Source organism: Sciurus carolinensis, chromosome 4 (genome assembly GCF_902686445.1).
Source record: "Sciurus carolinensis chromosome 4, mSciCar1.2, whole genome shotgun sequence".
Lineage (NCBI taxonomy): Eukaryota > Metazoa > Chordata > Mammalia > Rodentia > Sciuridae > Sciurus > Sciurus carolinensis.
Genome location: NC_062216.1, coordinates 79,292,324 through 79,306,917, shown reverse-complemented (window position 1 = coordinate 79,306,917; position 14,594 = coordinate 79,292,324). Strand labels below are relative to the sequence as shown.

At 38.7% G+C, this 14,594-nt stretch overlaps 1 protein-coding gene across 1 annotated transcript; it reads right to left on the bottom strand.

Moving 5' to 3' along the window:
* Positions 1-2,633: 2,633 nt before the first annotated feature.
* On the bottom strand, positions 2,634-4,130 carry LOC124983600 (glycylpeptide N-tetradecanoyltransferase 2-like). The gene is given in 4 exon segments (XM_047551005.1): positions 2,634-2,678; positions 2,681-3,789; positions 3,792-3,938; positions 3,941-4,130. Coding segments are annotated over 4 exon segments (1,491 nt in total).
* Positions 4,131-14,594: the final 10,464 nt, after the last annotated feature.

Genomic DNA, 14,594 nt, shown 5'->3' with positions numbered 1-14,594 from the left:
AAAATATTGGCAAACCGTATACAAAAACATATTAAGAAAATTGTGCACCACTTTCAAGTGGGGTTCATTCCTGGAATGCAAGGACGGTTCAACATTCATAAATCAATAAACATAATCCATCATGTCAATAGACTTAAGGAAAAGAATCATATGGTTATATCAATTGACGCAGAAAAAGCATTTGACAAAATACAACACCTCTTCATGCTCAAAACACTAGAAAAAATAGGGATAGTAGGAACATACCTGAACATTGTAAAGGCTATTTATGCTAAGCCCATGGCCAACATCATTCTTTTTTTTTTTTTTTTTTTTTGGTGCTGGGGATCGAACCCAGGGCCTTGTGCTTACAAAGCAAGCACTCTACCAACTGAGCTATCTCCCCAGCCCCCCAATATCATTCTTAATGGAGAAAAACTGAAAACATTTCCTTTAAAAACGGGAACAAGGCAGGGATGTCCTCTTTCACCACTTCTATTCAACACTGTCCTCAAAATTCTAGCCAGAGCAATTAGACAGACTAAAGAAATTAAAGGGATACGAATAGGAAAAGAGGAACTTAAGCTGTCATTATATGCTGATGACATGATTCTATATTTAGAGGATCCAAAAACCTCCTCCAGAAAACTCCTAGACCTCATCAATGAATTCAGCAAAATAGCAGGCTATAAAATCAACACGCATAAATCTAAAGCATTTTTATACGCAAGCGACAAAATATCTGAAAGGGAAATGAGGAAAACAACTCTATTTGCAATAGCCTCAAAAAAAAAAAAAAAAAAAAATACTTGAGCATCAATCTAACCAAAGAGGTAAAAGATCTCTACAATGAAAACTACAAAACATTGAAGAAAGAAATTGAGGAAGACCTTAGAAGATGGAAAGATCTCCCATGTTCTTGGATAGGAAGAATTAATATTGTCAAATGGCCATACTACCTAAAGTGCTATACAGATTCAATGCAATTCCAATTAAAATCCCAATGATGTACCTTACAGAAATAGAGCAAGCAATCATGAAATTCCTCTGGAAGAATAAGAAACCCAGAATAGCTAAAACAATCCTTAGCAGAAAGAATGAAGCAGGGGGTATCAGAATACCAGAACTTCAACTATACTACAAAGCAAAAACAAAAACGGCATGGTATTGGCACCAAAATAGACAGGTAGATCAATGGTACAGAATAGAGGACACGGACACAAACCCAAATAAATACAATTTTCTCATACTAGACAAAGGGGCCAAAAATATGCAACGGAGAAAAGATAGCCTCTTCAACAAATGGTGCTGGGAAAACTGGAAATCCATATGCAACAGAATGAAACTAAACATCTATCTCTCACCCTGCACAAAAATCAACTCACAATGGATCAAGGACCTCAGAATCAGACCAGAGACCTTGCATCTTATAGAAGAAAAAGTAGGTCCAAATCTTCACCTTGTTGGCTTAGGATCAGACTTCCTTAACAGGACTCCCATAGCACAAGAAATAAAAGCAAGAATCAATAACTGGGATAGATTCAAACTAAATGGATTTCTCTCAGCAAAGGAAACTATCAGCAATGGGAAGAGAGAGCCTTCAGAGTGGGAGAATATCCTTGCCACTCATACTTCAGATAGAGCACTAACTTCCAGAATATATGAAGAACTCAAGAACCTCTACACGAAGAATACAAATAACCCAATCAACAAATGGGCTAAGGATATGAACAGATGCTTCACAGAAGAAGATCTACAAGCAATCAACAAACATATGAAAAAATGTTCACCATCTTTAGTAATAAGAGAAATGCAAATCAAAACTACACTAAGATTCCATCTCACCCCAATTAGAATGGCGATTATCAAGAATACAAGCAACAATAGGTGTTGGAGAGGATGTGGGGAAAAAAGTACACTCATACATTGCTGGTGGGGTTGCAAATTAGTGCAGTCACTCTGGAAAGCAGTGTGGAGATTCCTTAGAAAACTTGGAATGGACCCACCATTTGACCCAGCTATCCCACTCCTTGGCCTATACCCAAAGGACTTAAAATCAGCATACTTCAGAGATACAGCCACATCAATGTTCATAGCTGCTCAATTCACAATGGCAAGACTGTGGAACCAACCTAGATGTCCTTCGATTGATGAATGGGTAAAGAAACCGTGGTATATATATACAATGGAATATTACTCAGCTATAAAGAATAATAAAATCCTGGCATTTGCAGGCAAATGGATGAAATTGGAGAATATCATGCTAAGTGAGATAAGCCAATCTCAAAAATCCAAAAGGCGAATGATCTCACTGATAAGCGGATGATGACACATAATGGGGGGTGGGAGGGGGGAAGAATAGAGGAAGGAGGGACTGTATAGAGGGATAAGAGGGGTGGGAGGGGTGGGGGTGAAGGAAAAAATAACAGAATGCATCAAACATCATTACCCTATGTAAATGTATGACTATGCAAATGGTATGCTGGTTACTCCATGTACAAACAGAAACAACATGTATCCCATTTTTTTTTTTTTTTTTTTTTTTTTTCACTTAAGTTGTGCTTTTATTCTTCTTTGGAATGGTGGTTCCAGGAATCATTAAATACAATATGAACAAATGAGGATGTCAGAGTTCTAGAAATCAAAATAGCTATCTACTGTAGTACAAGTCCAACCTTTTCAGAATCTGTTCCTCCAGAAACCTCCAGTTGTACAAGTAATACTGCAAACTACCATCTCCTATACCAAACTTGAGTTTTTCCAAGAAGGTCTTATTTTCCATCAAATCTAATGCATTGAATACATCAAATCCTTTCAACTTTGCTATAATGAGTGCATCATTCATGAGGTCCAGCAGGGGTGTCTCTGTGTGAATATTATAGAAGGAGTAGGCAGCTTTGAGGCTCTTATGAGCAGGATTGTGCATGACTGTGGACGGGAGCGTGTAGAAGCTCAGGAAGTCAGTCAGTTTCCCACTGGAGCTCTCCACTACAAATGTGTCGATAATGTGCTCCTGAGGGAGGAACCAGTGGGCTACTTCCTCTTCATCCATCACCGGTGCTAGATGGAACTGCTTCAAGTAAGTGTTGATTAATTCTCGCACTGCTTTAATATCTTTTGGTTCCATTGGTCTCAAACCTGAAGTCTTGGTAACATCCGGAAGTCTGTAAAGCTTCATTGTTCTCTGTAATGTCATATTTCTACTCAAGTGAGAAAATTTCACTTCTATCAATTTTCTGGGGTTTAGGGATTGATGCCAGTATCTGCATGTGGCCACTGGCTTAGGAAGAACGACTCCTGCAGTGTACACAGCCTGAAAGATTCCTTCCAGGTTCACTCTTCTAGTAATTTCTCGAATTAACACTGGGGCTACCCGTTTTGATCTCAATTTTTTATGAACACAAAGAAAGTTGATTTCTACCATTTTCTTCACACTGTCATAAATGCGGATGTTTGCTGGGATGGCACTTATGAACCCTACGAGTTTTTTATTTGAACACACTCTGACCCCACAGTGCCACTGCAAGAGCCAGCCTGGGGGACGCAAAGCCCACAATAGGAACTCAGGCGAATAGTCGAAGCGGAACATGTTGTCATCATCTTCTACATAATTCTCATTTAATAAGGTGTATAACTCCTTGAGCACTTCAGCATTACTCAAGTCTAAATTGTCCCACATAAAACCCTGTGGCAAAGAATATGGTTCTTGACGTACATTGTCCTTGTCTGGTTCAATTGCACCAGGAGATGTTATGACTTCATTTAGTTTGGGTACTGGCTGTGTATCCCAAAACTGGTATCTGCGTTTGCAGCCTCGTCAATGTTCCTGGCAGGGCCCTGGCATGCGGAGAGTAGTTCCATTGCTCTCTGGATATCCTGCAGCTTCTGCATGGGGATGGTGGGATTTTTTGAAGGCGGCTGAATTTTAATCTCTTGGGAATCAGATGCAGAGTCAGACTGGTGCCTCCAGAATTTGGCTTCTCCTTTTTCCTCTTCTGCTTCTTCTTTTTCTTTTTGGCTCCCAAATCCCCTGCAGGACTTCCTTTGGCATGCTCAGTCTCTTCCTCATTGTCCCCATCTATCCCCCACGTGTCCTGGTCGTCCAGCTCCAGGCTCTGCTGGCTAGCCGCAGACTCGCTGTCCTCCGCCATAGCTGCGGCGCAGACTGAGGAGGCGGCGCTCAGATCGGCGGGGGGTACCGTGGGGCGGGGCACGGTGGGGCAGGCACGGCTGCAGCTCCCTCTCCCCATTTGTTTACAATAAAAAATTAAAAAAAAAAAAAAAGAATGATGTTGGCCGTGGAATTAGCATAAATAGCCTTTACAATGTTGAGGTATGTACCCACTATCCCTATATTTTCTTGTGTTTTGAGTGTGAAGGGGTGTTGTATTTTGTCGAACACTTTCTCTGCATCTATTGAAATAATCATATGATTCTTAACCTTAAGTCTATTGATGTGATGAATTACATTTATTGGTTTCTGGATGTTGAGCCAACCTTGCATTCCTGGGATGAACCCCACTTGATCGTGGTGCACTATCTTAATATGTTTCTGGACGTGATTTGCCAGAATTTTGTTGAAAACTTTTTGTCTATATTCATCAGAGATATTGGTCTAAAATTTTCTTTCCTTGATGTGTCTTTGTCTGGTTTTGGTATCAGAGTGGTACTAGCTTCATAGAATGAATTTGGAAGGGTTCCCTCCTTTTCTATTTCATGAAATACTTTGAGGAGTATTGGCATAAATTCTTTTTTGAAGGTCTCATAGAACTCCACTGAGAATCCACCTGGTCCAGGGCTTTTCTTGGTAGGCTTTTGATGGCTTCTTCTATTTTATTGCTTGAAACTGATCTGTTTAAATTGTGTATGTCCTCCTGGTTCCGTTTGAGAGGAGCATATGTCTCTAGAAATTTGTCAATGTCTTCAGTAGTTTGTATTTTGTTGGAATACAGATTTTCAAAGTAGCTTCTCATTATGTTCTGTATCTCAGTGGTATCTGTCATGATATTTCCTTTTCCATCACGGATTTTAGTAATTTGAGTTTTCTCTCTCCTTCTCTTTGTTAGTGTGGCTAAGGGTTTGTCTATTTTGTTTACTTTCTCAAAGAACCAATGTTTTGTTTTGTCAATTTTTTGAATTGTTTCTTTTGTTTCAATTTCATTGATTTCAGCTCTGATTTTAATTATTTCCTGTCTTCTATTACTTTTGGTGTTGTTCTGTTCTTCTATTTCTAGGGCTTTTTCTAGGGCTTTGAGATGTAATGTTAGGTCATTTAGTTGTTGACGTTTTATTCTTTTCTTGAATGCGCTCCATGCAATAAATTTTCCTCTTAGTCCTGCTTTCATGGTGTTCCAGAGATTTTGATATTGTTGTATCATCATTCTCATTGACCTCTAAGAATTTTTTTATCTCCTCCCTGATATTTTCTGTTATCCATGCTTTATTCAATAGCATATTATTTAGTCTCCAGGTGTTGGAGTAATTTCTGTTTTTTATTTTGTCATTGATTTCTAATTTCATTCCATTATGACCTGATAGAATACAAGGTAGTATTTTTTTTTTTTTTTTTTTTTTTTTTTGTTTTTACTAAGGGCTACTTTGTGGTATAACATATGGTCTATTTTCAAGAACATTCCATGTACTGCTGAGAAGAAAGTGTATTTGCTTGTTGATGGATGGAATATTCTATATATGTCTATTAAGTGTAAGTTATTGATTGTGTTATTGAGTTCTATGATTTCTTTGTTTAGTTTTTGTTTGGAAGATCTATCCAGTGGTTACAGTGGTGTGTTAAATTCACCCAAAATTATTGTGTTGTGGTCTATTTGATTCCTGTTATTGAGAAGGATTTGTTTGATGAGCATGCATGCACCATTGTTTGGGGCGCAAATATTTACTATCGTTATGTCTTCCTGATTTATGGTTCCCTTAAGCAGTATGAAATGTCCTTCTTTATCCCTTCTGACTAACTTTGGCTTGAGGTCCACTTTATCTGAAATGAGGATGGAAACCCCTGCTTTTTTACTGAGTCCATGTGTGTGGTAGGTTTTTTCCCATCCTTTCACCTTTAGTCTGTGGATGTCCTTATCTGTGAGATGAGTCTCTGGAAGGCAGAATATTGTTACATGTTTCTTTTTAATCCAATCTGCCAGTCTATATCTTTTGATTGAGGAGTTTAGGTCATTAACATTCAGGGTTATTCTTGAGATATGATTTGTATTCCCAGTCATTTGGACTTATTTTTGGTTTCTAATGTGACTTGGTTTCTCCTTTGATTGTTTTTTCCTTTAAGGTAGTTCCTCCCTTTGCTGACCTACATTATTGTCTTTCATTTCCTCCTCATGGAATATTTTATTGAGAATATTCGGTATTGCAGGCTTTTTATTTGTAAATTCTTTTAACTTTTGTTTATCATGGAAGAATTTTATTTTGTCCTCAAGTCTAAAAGTTAATTTTGCTGGGTATAGAATTCTTGTTTGGTAACCATGTCCTTTCAGAGCTTGAAATATGTTGTTCCAGGTCCTTCTAGCTTTTAGGGTCTGGGATGAGAAATCTGTCGATATCCATATTGGTTTCCCCCTAATCTGATGCTTTTCTCTCACAGCCTTCAAAATCCTATCTTTATTTTGTATGTTAGGCATTTACATTATAATGTGCCTTGGTGTGGATCTGTTGTAATTTTGTGCATTTGGTGTTCTCTAAGCCTCTTGTATTTGATTTTCCATTTTATTTTTCAGGTTTGGGAAATTTTCTGATATTATTTCATTGAATAGGTTTTCATTCCTTTGGTTTGTGTCTCTGTGCCTTCCTCAATCCTGATAATTCTTAAATTTGGTCTTTTCATGATGTCTTTTCATATTTCTTGGAGGTTTCTGTTCATGATTTCTTACCATCTTCTCTGTTTGGGCAACGTTATTTTCAAGATTAAATATTTTGTCTTCATTGTCTGAGGCTCTGTCTTCCAATTGGTCTAGTCTTTTGGTGATGCTTTCCATTGAGTTTTTTATTTGGTTTATTGTTTCCCTCATTTCAAGGATTTTCCTTTATTTTTTTATTTTTATTTTTTTCCGAGAATCTCTATCTCTTTGTTGAAATGATCTTTTGCTTCCTGTAGGTGCTCTTTCAACTGCTTATTGCAGCGATCATTCATTGCCTGCATTTGCTCTCTTACCTCATCCTTTGCTTCACAAATCATTTTAATTATGTACATTCTGAACTCCTTTTCTGACATTTCTTCCACCATGCTGTCACTGGATTCTATTAATATAGAATCTAGGTTTGTTTGGAACATTTTCTTCCCTTGTTTTTTCATGTTTTTTACATATCTTCCCCTCTAGCAGTGCAGATCTGGGATATTTCAGTTTCCCCCCTATACGCTTATAGTGACACCTCTTTTTTTTTTTTTTTGCAGTACTGGGGATTGAACCCAGGGCCTTGTGCTTGTGAGGCAAACACTCTACCAACTGAGCTGTATCCCCAGCCCGCTTCAACACCTCTTTTCAAAGGGGAAGATCAATATTAGCAGCACCCAGTGCAGACAATATGCGATCCTAAACCAAATAGCCCCTATGAAGCTATTAATAGTGTCATAATAAACAGAGAGGATGAGTTCAATTATTATCTACAGTATAACAAATAGATTTGCAATAAGGTCTGCAGTTTCTAATGGTGGACAAAGAGGATGGGGAGGGGTGTAGGTTGTAACTGTTAGTGGGATAAGAAAAGAGTATATAGAATTTCTAGATCATAGAAAGATTTAAAGTATTATCAAAAGAAGATGATTGTTAGCATGAGAAAAGGGAGAAAGAGACTCTGAGGAAACCGGTAAACAAAAGGAAAATAGAGAGAGCAAGAAAAATAAAGAAATAAAAACAAAAAATTTTCAAAAAGAAAAAAAAAAAACTACACTCTAACAGTCATATAGTATTGAAACCTCCCCGTCTTCAGTCATCTGATGCATGAGAAGTACCTGATAATGAGCTTCCAGTCTCCAGCAGGTGTCTGAGGATGGGAGCTGCCTCACCTAAAGATGGGAGCTTCCAATTCCAAGATAGTCCAAGATGGCTGCACTGGCTTCCAAATGTGTTGGCAAGTGGGGAGCTGCAGCTCAGGGTGTGAGCGTAGTTGAATAGGGGATCCTGGAGGCAGGGTGTGGTTTTTCTGGTTGAAGGGTCTTGGAGGCTGGGCTCAGTCAGGCGGGTGTCCTGCAGGTCCTGGTTGTTGTCTCAAAATGGTGGTAGCCACGTACAACCTAACCTGCGGGTACTGTTGACAGTGGACTTGCACACAACAGCAGGCGATCTGCTGGTGGTACTGGTCAGTCTGCAGGTGGACCTCAAGCGATGGGTGATGAGTAGGTGAAAGACAGGCGATGGGAATCAAGAGGCAGGCAAACAGGCAAATGTCAGATGAGCAGTAGCAGACAGTGAGCAATCTGCACTCAAAAGTAGTCCATATGCTGGCAGACTAGACTGCAGGTGTTGGCAGTGGACAAATGGGGTAAACAGCAGGGAATCAATAAGCAGCAAAGACTGCCTCACAGAGAAATAGATACCCTCTGCTTGAAACCCGAGTTACAGATAAGAAGGAATGCAGTCTCCCTCTAGTCTGCCATCTTGGATCCACTTGCTTATCTTTTAAACACAGTTCAGATGTCACCTTCTAAGAAGGCCTTCCTATAAAGACAGGGATTGAACCCAAGGACACTGTATCACTGAGCTACATCCCCAGCCCCCACACAAACTTTTTTTCTTTTAAGACAAGATCTCAGTAAGTTGCTTAAGGATTTGTTAAATTACTGAGGCTGGCCTTGAATTTGCATCCTCCCCCCTTAGCCTCCCAAGTCAATGGGATTGCAGGCATGTGCCACTGCTCCCCGCATGAAGGCCACACTTTATGAAGAGAATTTCCACCATATAATTCTCCTCCTCTTCTGTGTGTTTCTTGCACAAACATATTGCAGGTGAGAGTGATTTTGTTAATTTATTTGATAACATTTTCTGTTTTTCTCTCTGCTAGAATGTAAGCTTATTGAGGCAAGGGCCATATCTACCTTATTCACAATTATGTCCTCAGCATGGAGCTTAGTGCTCCATCTAAAGAGGTGCTCAATAAATTATTTGTAGAGTGGATGGAGGGCTCTTATATGAGAAAATGATTTTAAGGTGGCATTGCTCACACTCATCAAGTTACCGATTGGGCAAAAGAGAGGTCCTGATAAGTGAAGATAACAGTGGAAGGAAATGAGGTGGATGGTCTGTCTCTGGCTTTCTTCAAAGTGCTAGGAGCCCTTGAACTATGGAGGATTTCTTTAAGGAAACAGGAAGGAAGCCAAGGAGGAGTTTCTTAGGAAGTTGCGAAGAGGAAATGTAGAGAATCTGGTACAGCATATGATAAGAAGTAATTTAAAGCAGGGTTTTGAAACCATGAATCTCTAAATGAGTGATAAAAACTCAGGAACCTCATAAAATTTTATAAAAAGTCAATTGTATATACACACATGCAGTTTTTTAAGCTGTAGTCTCTCTTGTATTTGAAGAGGAACCCACAACCTTCATATCATTAGGAAACACCAATTGATTGAAGCAATTTACAGATAATCTGGATTCACTACCACAATTTTAAAATGAGGAAATCAAGTTACAAAGATGATATGCGACCTGCTAAAATCCAGGTAAAATAAATTAGGTGACAAGTAGGTCCAGGATTCAGGTCTGTGAATTCCCACTCCCGTGTTCTTTGGTGTGCCACAGTGCCTTCCTGAAATTGTCATAAAATACCATGTGAAGCAAAGAGAAAAAAAAAATTGGTAGGACAAAGAAAAAATCCAAGCTGATTACTAAGAGTAAATTCAATAAAATCATAGAGTTAGAAGGGCCTGGACAGGTTACCGGACAGTTCCCCAATCTCAGATGAAGATCCTCTAAATATTGTGGAATGCTTATTTTTCAAGAGTTAAGGAATAATAAAGAGGTTTTCAAAATAATTATTCATTTATTTAGAAACAAAAAAGGAGAGTATCTTTATGTATAAGCATGAACATATGTATCAAGGTGGACCACAAAAAAGAGTTTTGAAAAAGCCGTAGGAGCCAGGGTGTAGTTCAGTGGTAGAGCAGTCACCTAGCTCTTGCAAGGCCCTGAGTGTGAGTCCCAGCACTGGGAAAAAAAAAATGTCACAAGCTGACAACTCATCTCAGCTCAGCATTCACATTTATGAGGTGAAGCAAAAAAAAAAAAAAAAAAAAAAAAAATGTGGTCTGCCTTCTCATGACTACTAAAATCACAGGGAATGATGAATACTTGGTTATATTTCATAATTTGGTTTAAAGATAAATTGTATAAATCAAACTCACAGTCTCCCATCCTCAGGTTAGGCAATTAATCAACTTTCTTTCAGAGAACATCAGACTGTTAAGACGTCCAAGTTCAAATCTTCCATCTGTCACTAATTGTTGGACTTAGATGAGTCAATTTCTCTAGTTTTCAGTTTCTTCCATCTTCACAGGGGAAAAGGTTAGTCTTGGACCTATTTTTCGAAGTTATTCTAAATTGCTTTTAATTTTTTAAAAATTTAATTTTTTCATTAATACCCACATAGTCATATTTGTTTGATACTTTTAGCATTTTTAAACCTTATTTTGAAATAATTTGAGAGAAAATTGGAAGAGTATTATGAAGAATGTTTATATACTCTTCATTTAGATTCCCTAAATAGTATTATTTTATTACATTTGCTTTATCATTCTCTCTCCTTCTCATTCTTCTTCTCCTACCTGCTCCTTTCCTCTCTTCTCCTTTGCCCCTCTTCCCATATTCTGCAGAACTTTACATTTTGACAACTGTCCACTAATGTCCCTTCTGATAAAAGACAAAATGTCATCCTAGTCAAGGATTCCCTCTAGGACCACACACTGCATTTGGTTCCCATGTCTCTTCCATCTCCTTTAATTTGGCACCATTGCTCAGTCTTTCTCATTTATGACCTTGACGTTTTTGAAGAGGCCACTTCTCTTATAGAACGTTCTTCAATTTGGATTTTTCCTGAGTTTCCCCATAATCAGATTCAGGTTTGTATTTTTGGCAAAGATAGCACAGAAATCGTGCCATGTCCTTCCCAGGGCACCACGACAGGAGGCACAGGATATCAGTTTAACCCATAAATGTGAAATTAACAGTGATCTTCTGCTAAGGGGACCTTCTTGACCTTTACACTGTAAATTCACCAGTTCTCCCTTTGTAATGAATAGGTATCTTATGGAGAGATATTTTAAGATTATGTAAAAATTCTATTTCTTGTCAACCTTTCATTTCCTAGCATCAGCATGTATTCATGTACTTCTTTTGTTCTTTTTTTCTTAAGATTTCTTCTGTTTATTTTTAAAATAGTCATTAGATCCAGATTCCCAGAACTGATTTTCTTTCTTTTTTTTCTTCTTTTTTAAAAATTTTTTATTTGTTCTTTTTAGTTAGGCATGAGAGTAGTATGTATTTTGACAGATATGTTTGGTATTATCTGCATACATAAACATATATGACTATAACTGAAACAAAAGTTTCTCAGGACACTGTTGACCCTTAGTATATTCGCTGCCCTTTCATATTTTCTCCTATACACTCTGTGTGTGTGTGTGTGTGTGTGTGATGAGACTGGACCCAGGGACACTCTACTACTGAGGTACATCTCCAGCCTTTTTCATTTTTTATTTTGAGTCAGGGTCTCACTAAATTGCCCAGGCTGGCATCATATTTGTGATCCTCCTACATCAGCCTCCCGAGTAGCACTGTGTTCTTTTTTTAATGTAGGTCACGACCCATGAAATTGACATCATGACCTACACATGGGTCATATGAGTCACAATCTACAGTTTAGAAAACAATATAGAGTCAGACGCAGTGGCACACACCTGTAATCCCAGTGACCCAGGAGGTTCACAAGGTCATGGTCAGCCTAGACAATATAACAAGACCGTGTCTCAAAAAAAGACTGGGGATGAGCTCCTTGGTAAAGTACACCTGAGTCGAATCCCCAATATCCCCCATCAAAAAAATTGTGAAAAACACTAAGATCTCTTGTAGTTTTCACATTCCACTAATGACTCTCTACAAACACCACAAGTCAGTAATAATCACTTCACTTGAATGTATATTTTGTCCCTCCCTATATTGACAGTGGTGATGGCAGTGATAAAGAATTACAGGTAGAGAAAGGGCCAATAAGAACTCTGAGCATCCACAAAGGATTCTCTCCCAGGAAATAATTTAACATTGACCTTGTAGAGAAAGGCAGGACATTGGCAACTATAATGGAAAGTTTTCACCCACAGTTTTTCCTTTTAAACTAGCTACTGTTGAAGTTTTAAGAGCTTCCTGAGAGAATGTTTGAGAGAAGGAGGAAGTTGAGAAGATAGGAAGAAAATGAGGGAAATGGGAGAAAAAGAAAGAGGTGAATGTTCAAGTGTTGCAGGTGGTCCTGACCCTTTGACCTTCATTCCATCTGAGAAACACCCCTCTACACAAGTGACAAAGAGCCGTGTCTGCCCCTCCTCTGCTAAAGGATGCTGACACTCCTTATAAATCACAAATCTGACATGTCCACTTATATGCTGCAGTAATTTCTCAGCAGCTCCAGGATCAAGTGCATACAAACCATTCATATTCTGGCTGCATCTTCCCCCATGTCCCCAATACCACCCACAACCACAACTGCACACACACCATCACCTGCTAAAGTCCTGGGGTTCTCCAAACAGCTATTGGCAAACCTGCGTGATTTTGTTTCAGGTTTTTTTCTTTCTGGGGCATCCCTCCCCCACCTCTTCTTGTACTTCAAGCTTCAGCCCTTGTCCCTCTTCTGTCATTCCCACCTGCTCTGTGCTTTTCCTACTGTGCTCACCCAGTCACAGGGGCTGGCAGTCCTGTCTCCAGTCATCCCCTCACTACACTGTGAGTTCCTTGAGAGCAGGGATCTTGTCCATCCTATGCATGGTGAACAGTGTCCTACACATAGTAGGAATCCCACAAAAATTTGTTGAGGAATGAATACTGAGGGATTTCCTAGGCTCTACTTGTCCCAGCTGCCGAGAGTTTCTGGGCGTTCTGAATCTCCATTATTAAGCCGGGTCAGACAATAGAATCTCCTCTGATCTCCTGATAAAATTTTTAAAAACCTCCACATGAGGAACCAACCTAGATGCCCTTCAATAGATGAATGAATAAAGAAACTGTGGTATATATACACAATGGAATATAACTCATCCATAAGTAAGAATAAAATTACGGCATTTGCAGGTAAATGGATGAAGTTGGAGAATATCATGCTAAGTGAAATAAGCCAATCCCAAAAAACCAAAGGCTGAATGTTTTCTCTGTTAAGTGAATGATGATACATAAAAGGGGTGGGGTGGGGGATGGAGTAAGGGAAGAAAGGAATGTTGAATTGTGTAGAGGGAATGAGGAAGGAGGGGTGGAATGAGACAGACATTACCCTGTGTACATGTATGATTACAAGAATGGTGTGACTCTACATCATGTACAACCAGAGAAATGAAAAGTTGTGCTCCATTTGTGTACAATCAATCAAAATGCATTCTGCTGTCATGTATAACTAAATTAAAAAAAAAAAAACCCTCCACATGAAAAGTAAGTCTGAATCTCTGCTGGTTCAAGAAAATAACTTTCAAGCAGAATGAAAATATAATCCCCTGGCAGTCAACCAAGAAAATATTATTCTCCTAAAATGATCACTCCAAAAAAGTTTGGAATTAAAAGTGTGTGTGTGTGTGTGTGTGGGGTGGGGGAGGCGGGGTGATCCAGAAGACAGAAAAGCACAGTGGAGAGTTACCAGATTTCATGAAATGTAGTATTTTGATTGCTTCCCCTTTTTTAATGGAAGTGGAGACAGATATGGCTAGTTGTAAAGACAATATGTGTGTAAGAATACACAGTAGTCCTAGCTTTATTCCTAATTTGATGATTAAATAGTAGAAATTAAAACATCAAGGCCCAGGGTTCAAATCCCAGCACCGCAAAAAAAAAAAAAAAAGGTAGAAAGTAAGTAAAGCAATAAGTTACTGGTATGAGGAGCAAGTACTGTAGGATCAGGATAATTTACTTTTAAAATATGGTAAATGAAACAAGAGACACAATTAAATCTCACAAGAGACTATGATAAGAGGAACAAAGATAATGAACATGAGCCCCAAGGGGGAAAGAACGAAATATTACATCCTAGCAAATGAATAGAAGTGAGCCCATGAAAGCCCCAACTAAAGAGGAGATAAAACAAAACTTGATTCTAGAGTGGCCAAGTAGACCTCTTTGCAATCACAGTTATTTAGATTTGGTTCCTTAATGAGTGATGGAGGAGTGAAGTGAAGTGAAGAGGGTGCTTCCCCAGAAGAGGGAAAGTAATAAATGAGGGTCACAGTTTGTTTCCTTGTTCCCATGACACCCAGGATATCTCAATTAGATGATGACTGCTTTTCATTTCCTAGAGAACCAAAGAATGGAATAAAGTAAAGGTATTGCTGCGCATCAGTAAGAATAGCGTTTGATTCCCAAAGTACTTCCTGGTCCTCGGTTATCTATTTAGAGAAAAATGCCTGTGAGCACATG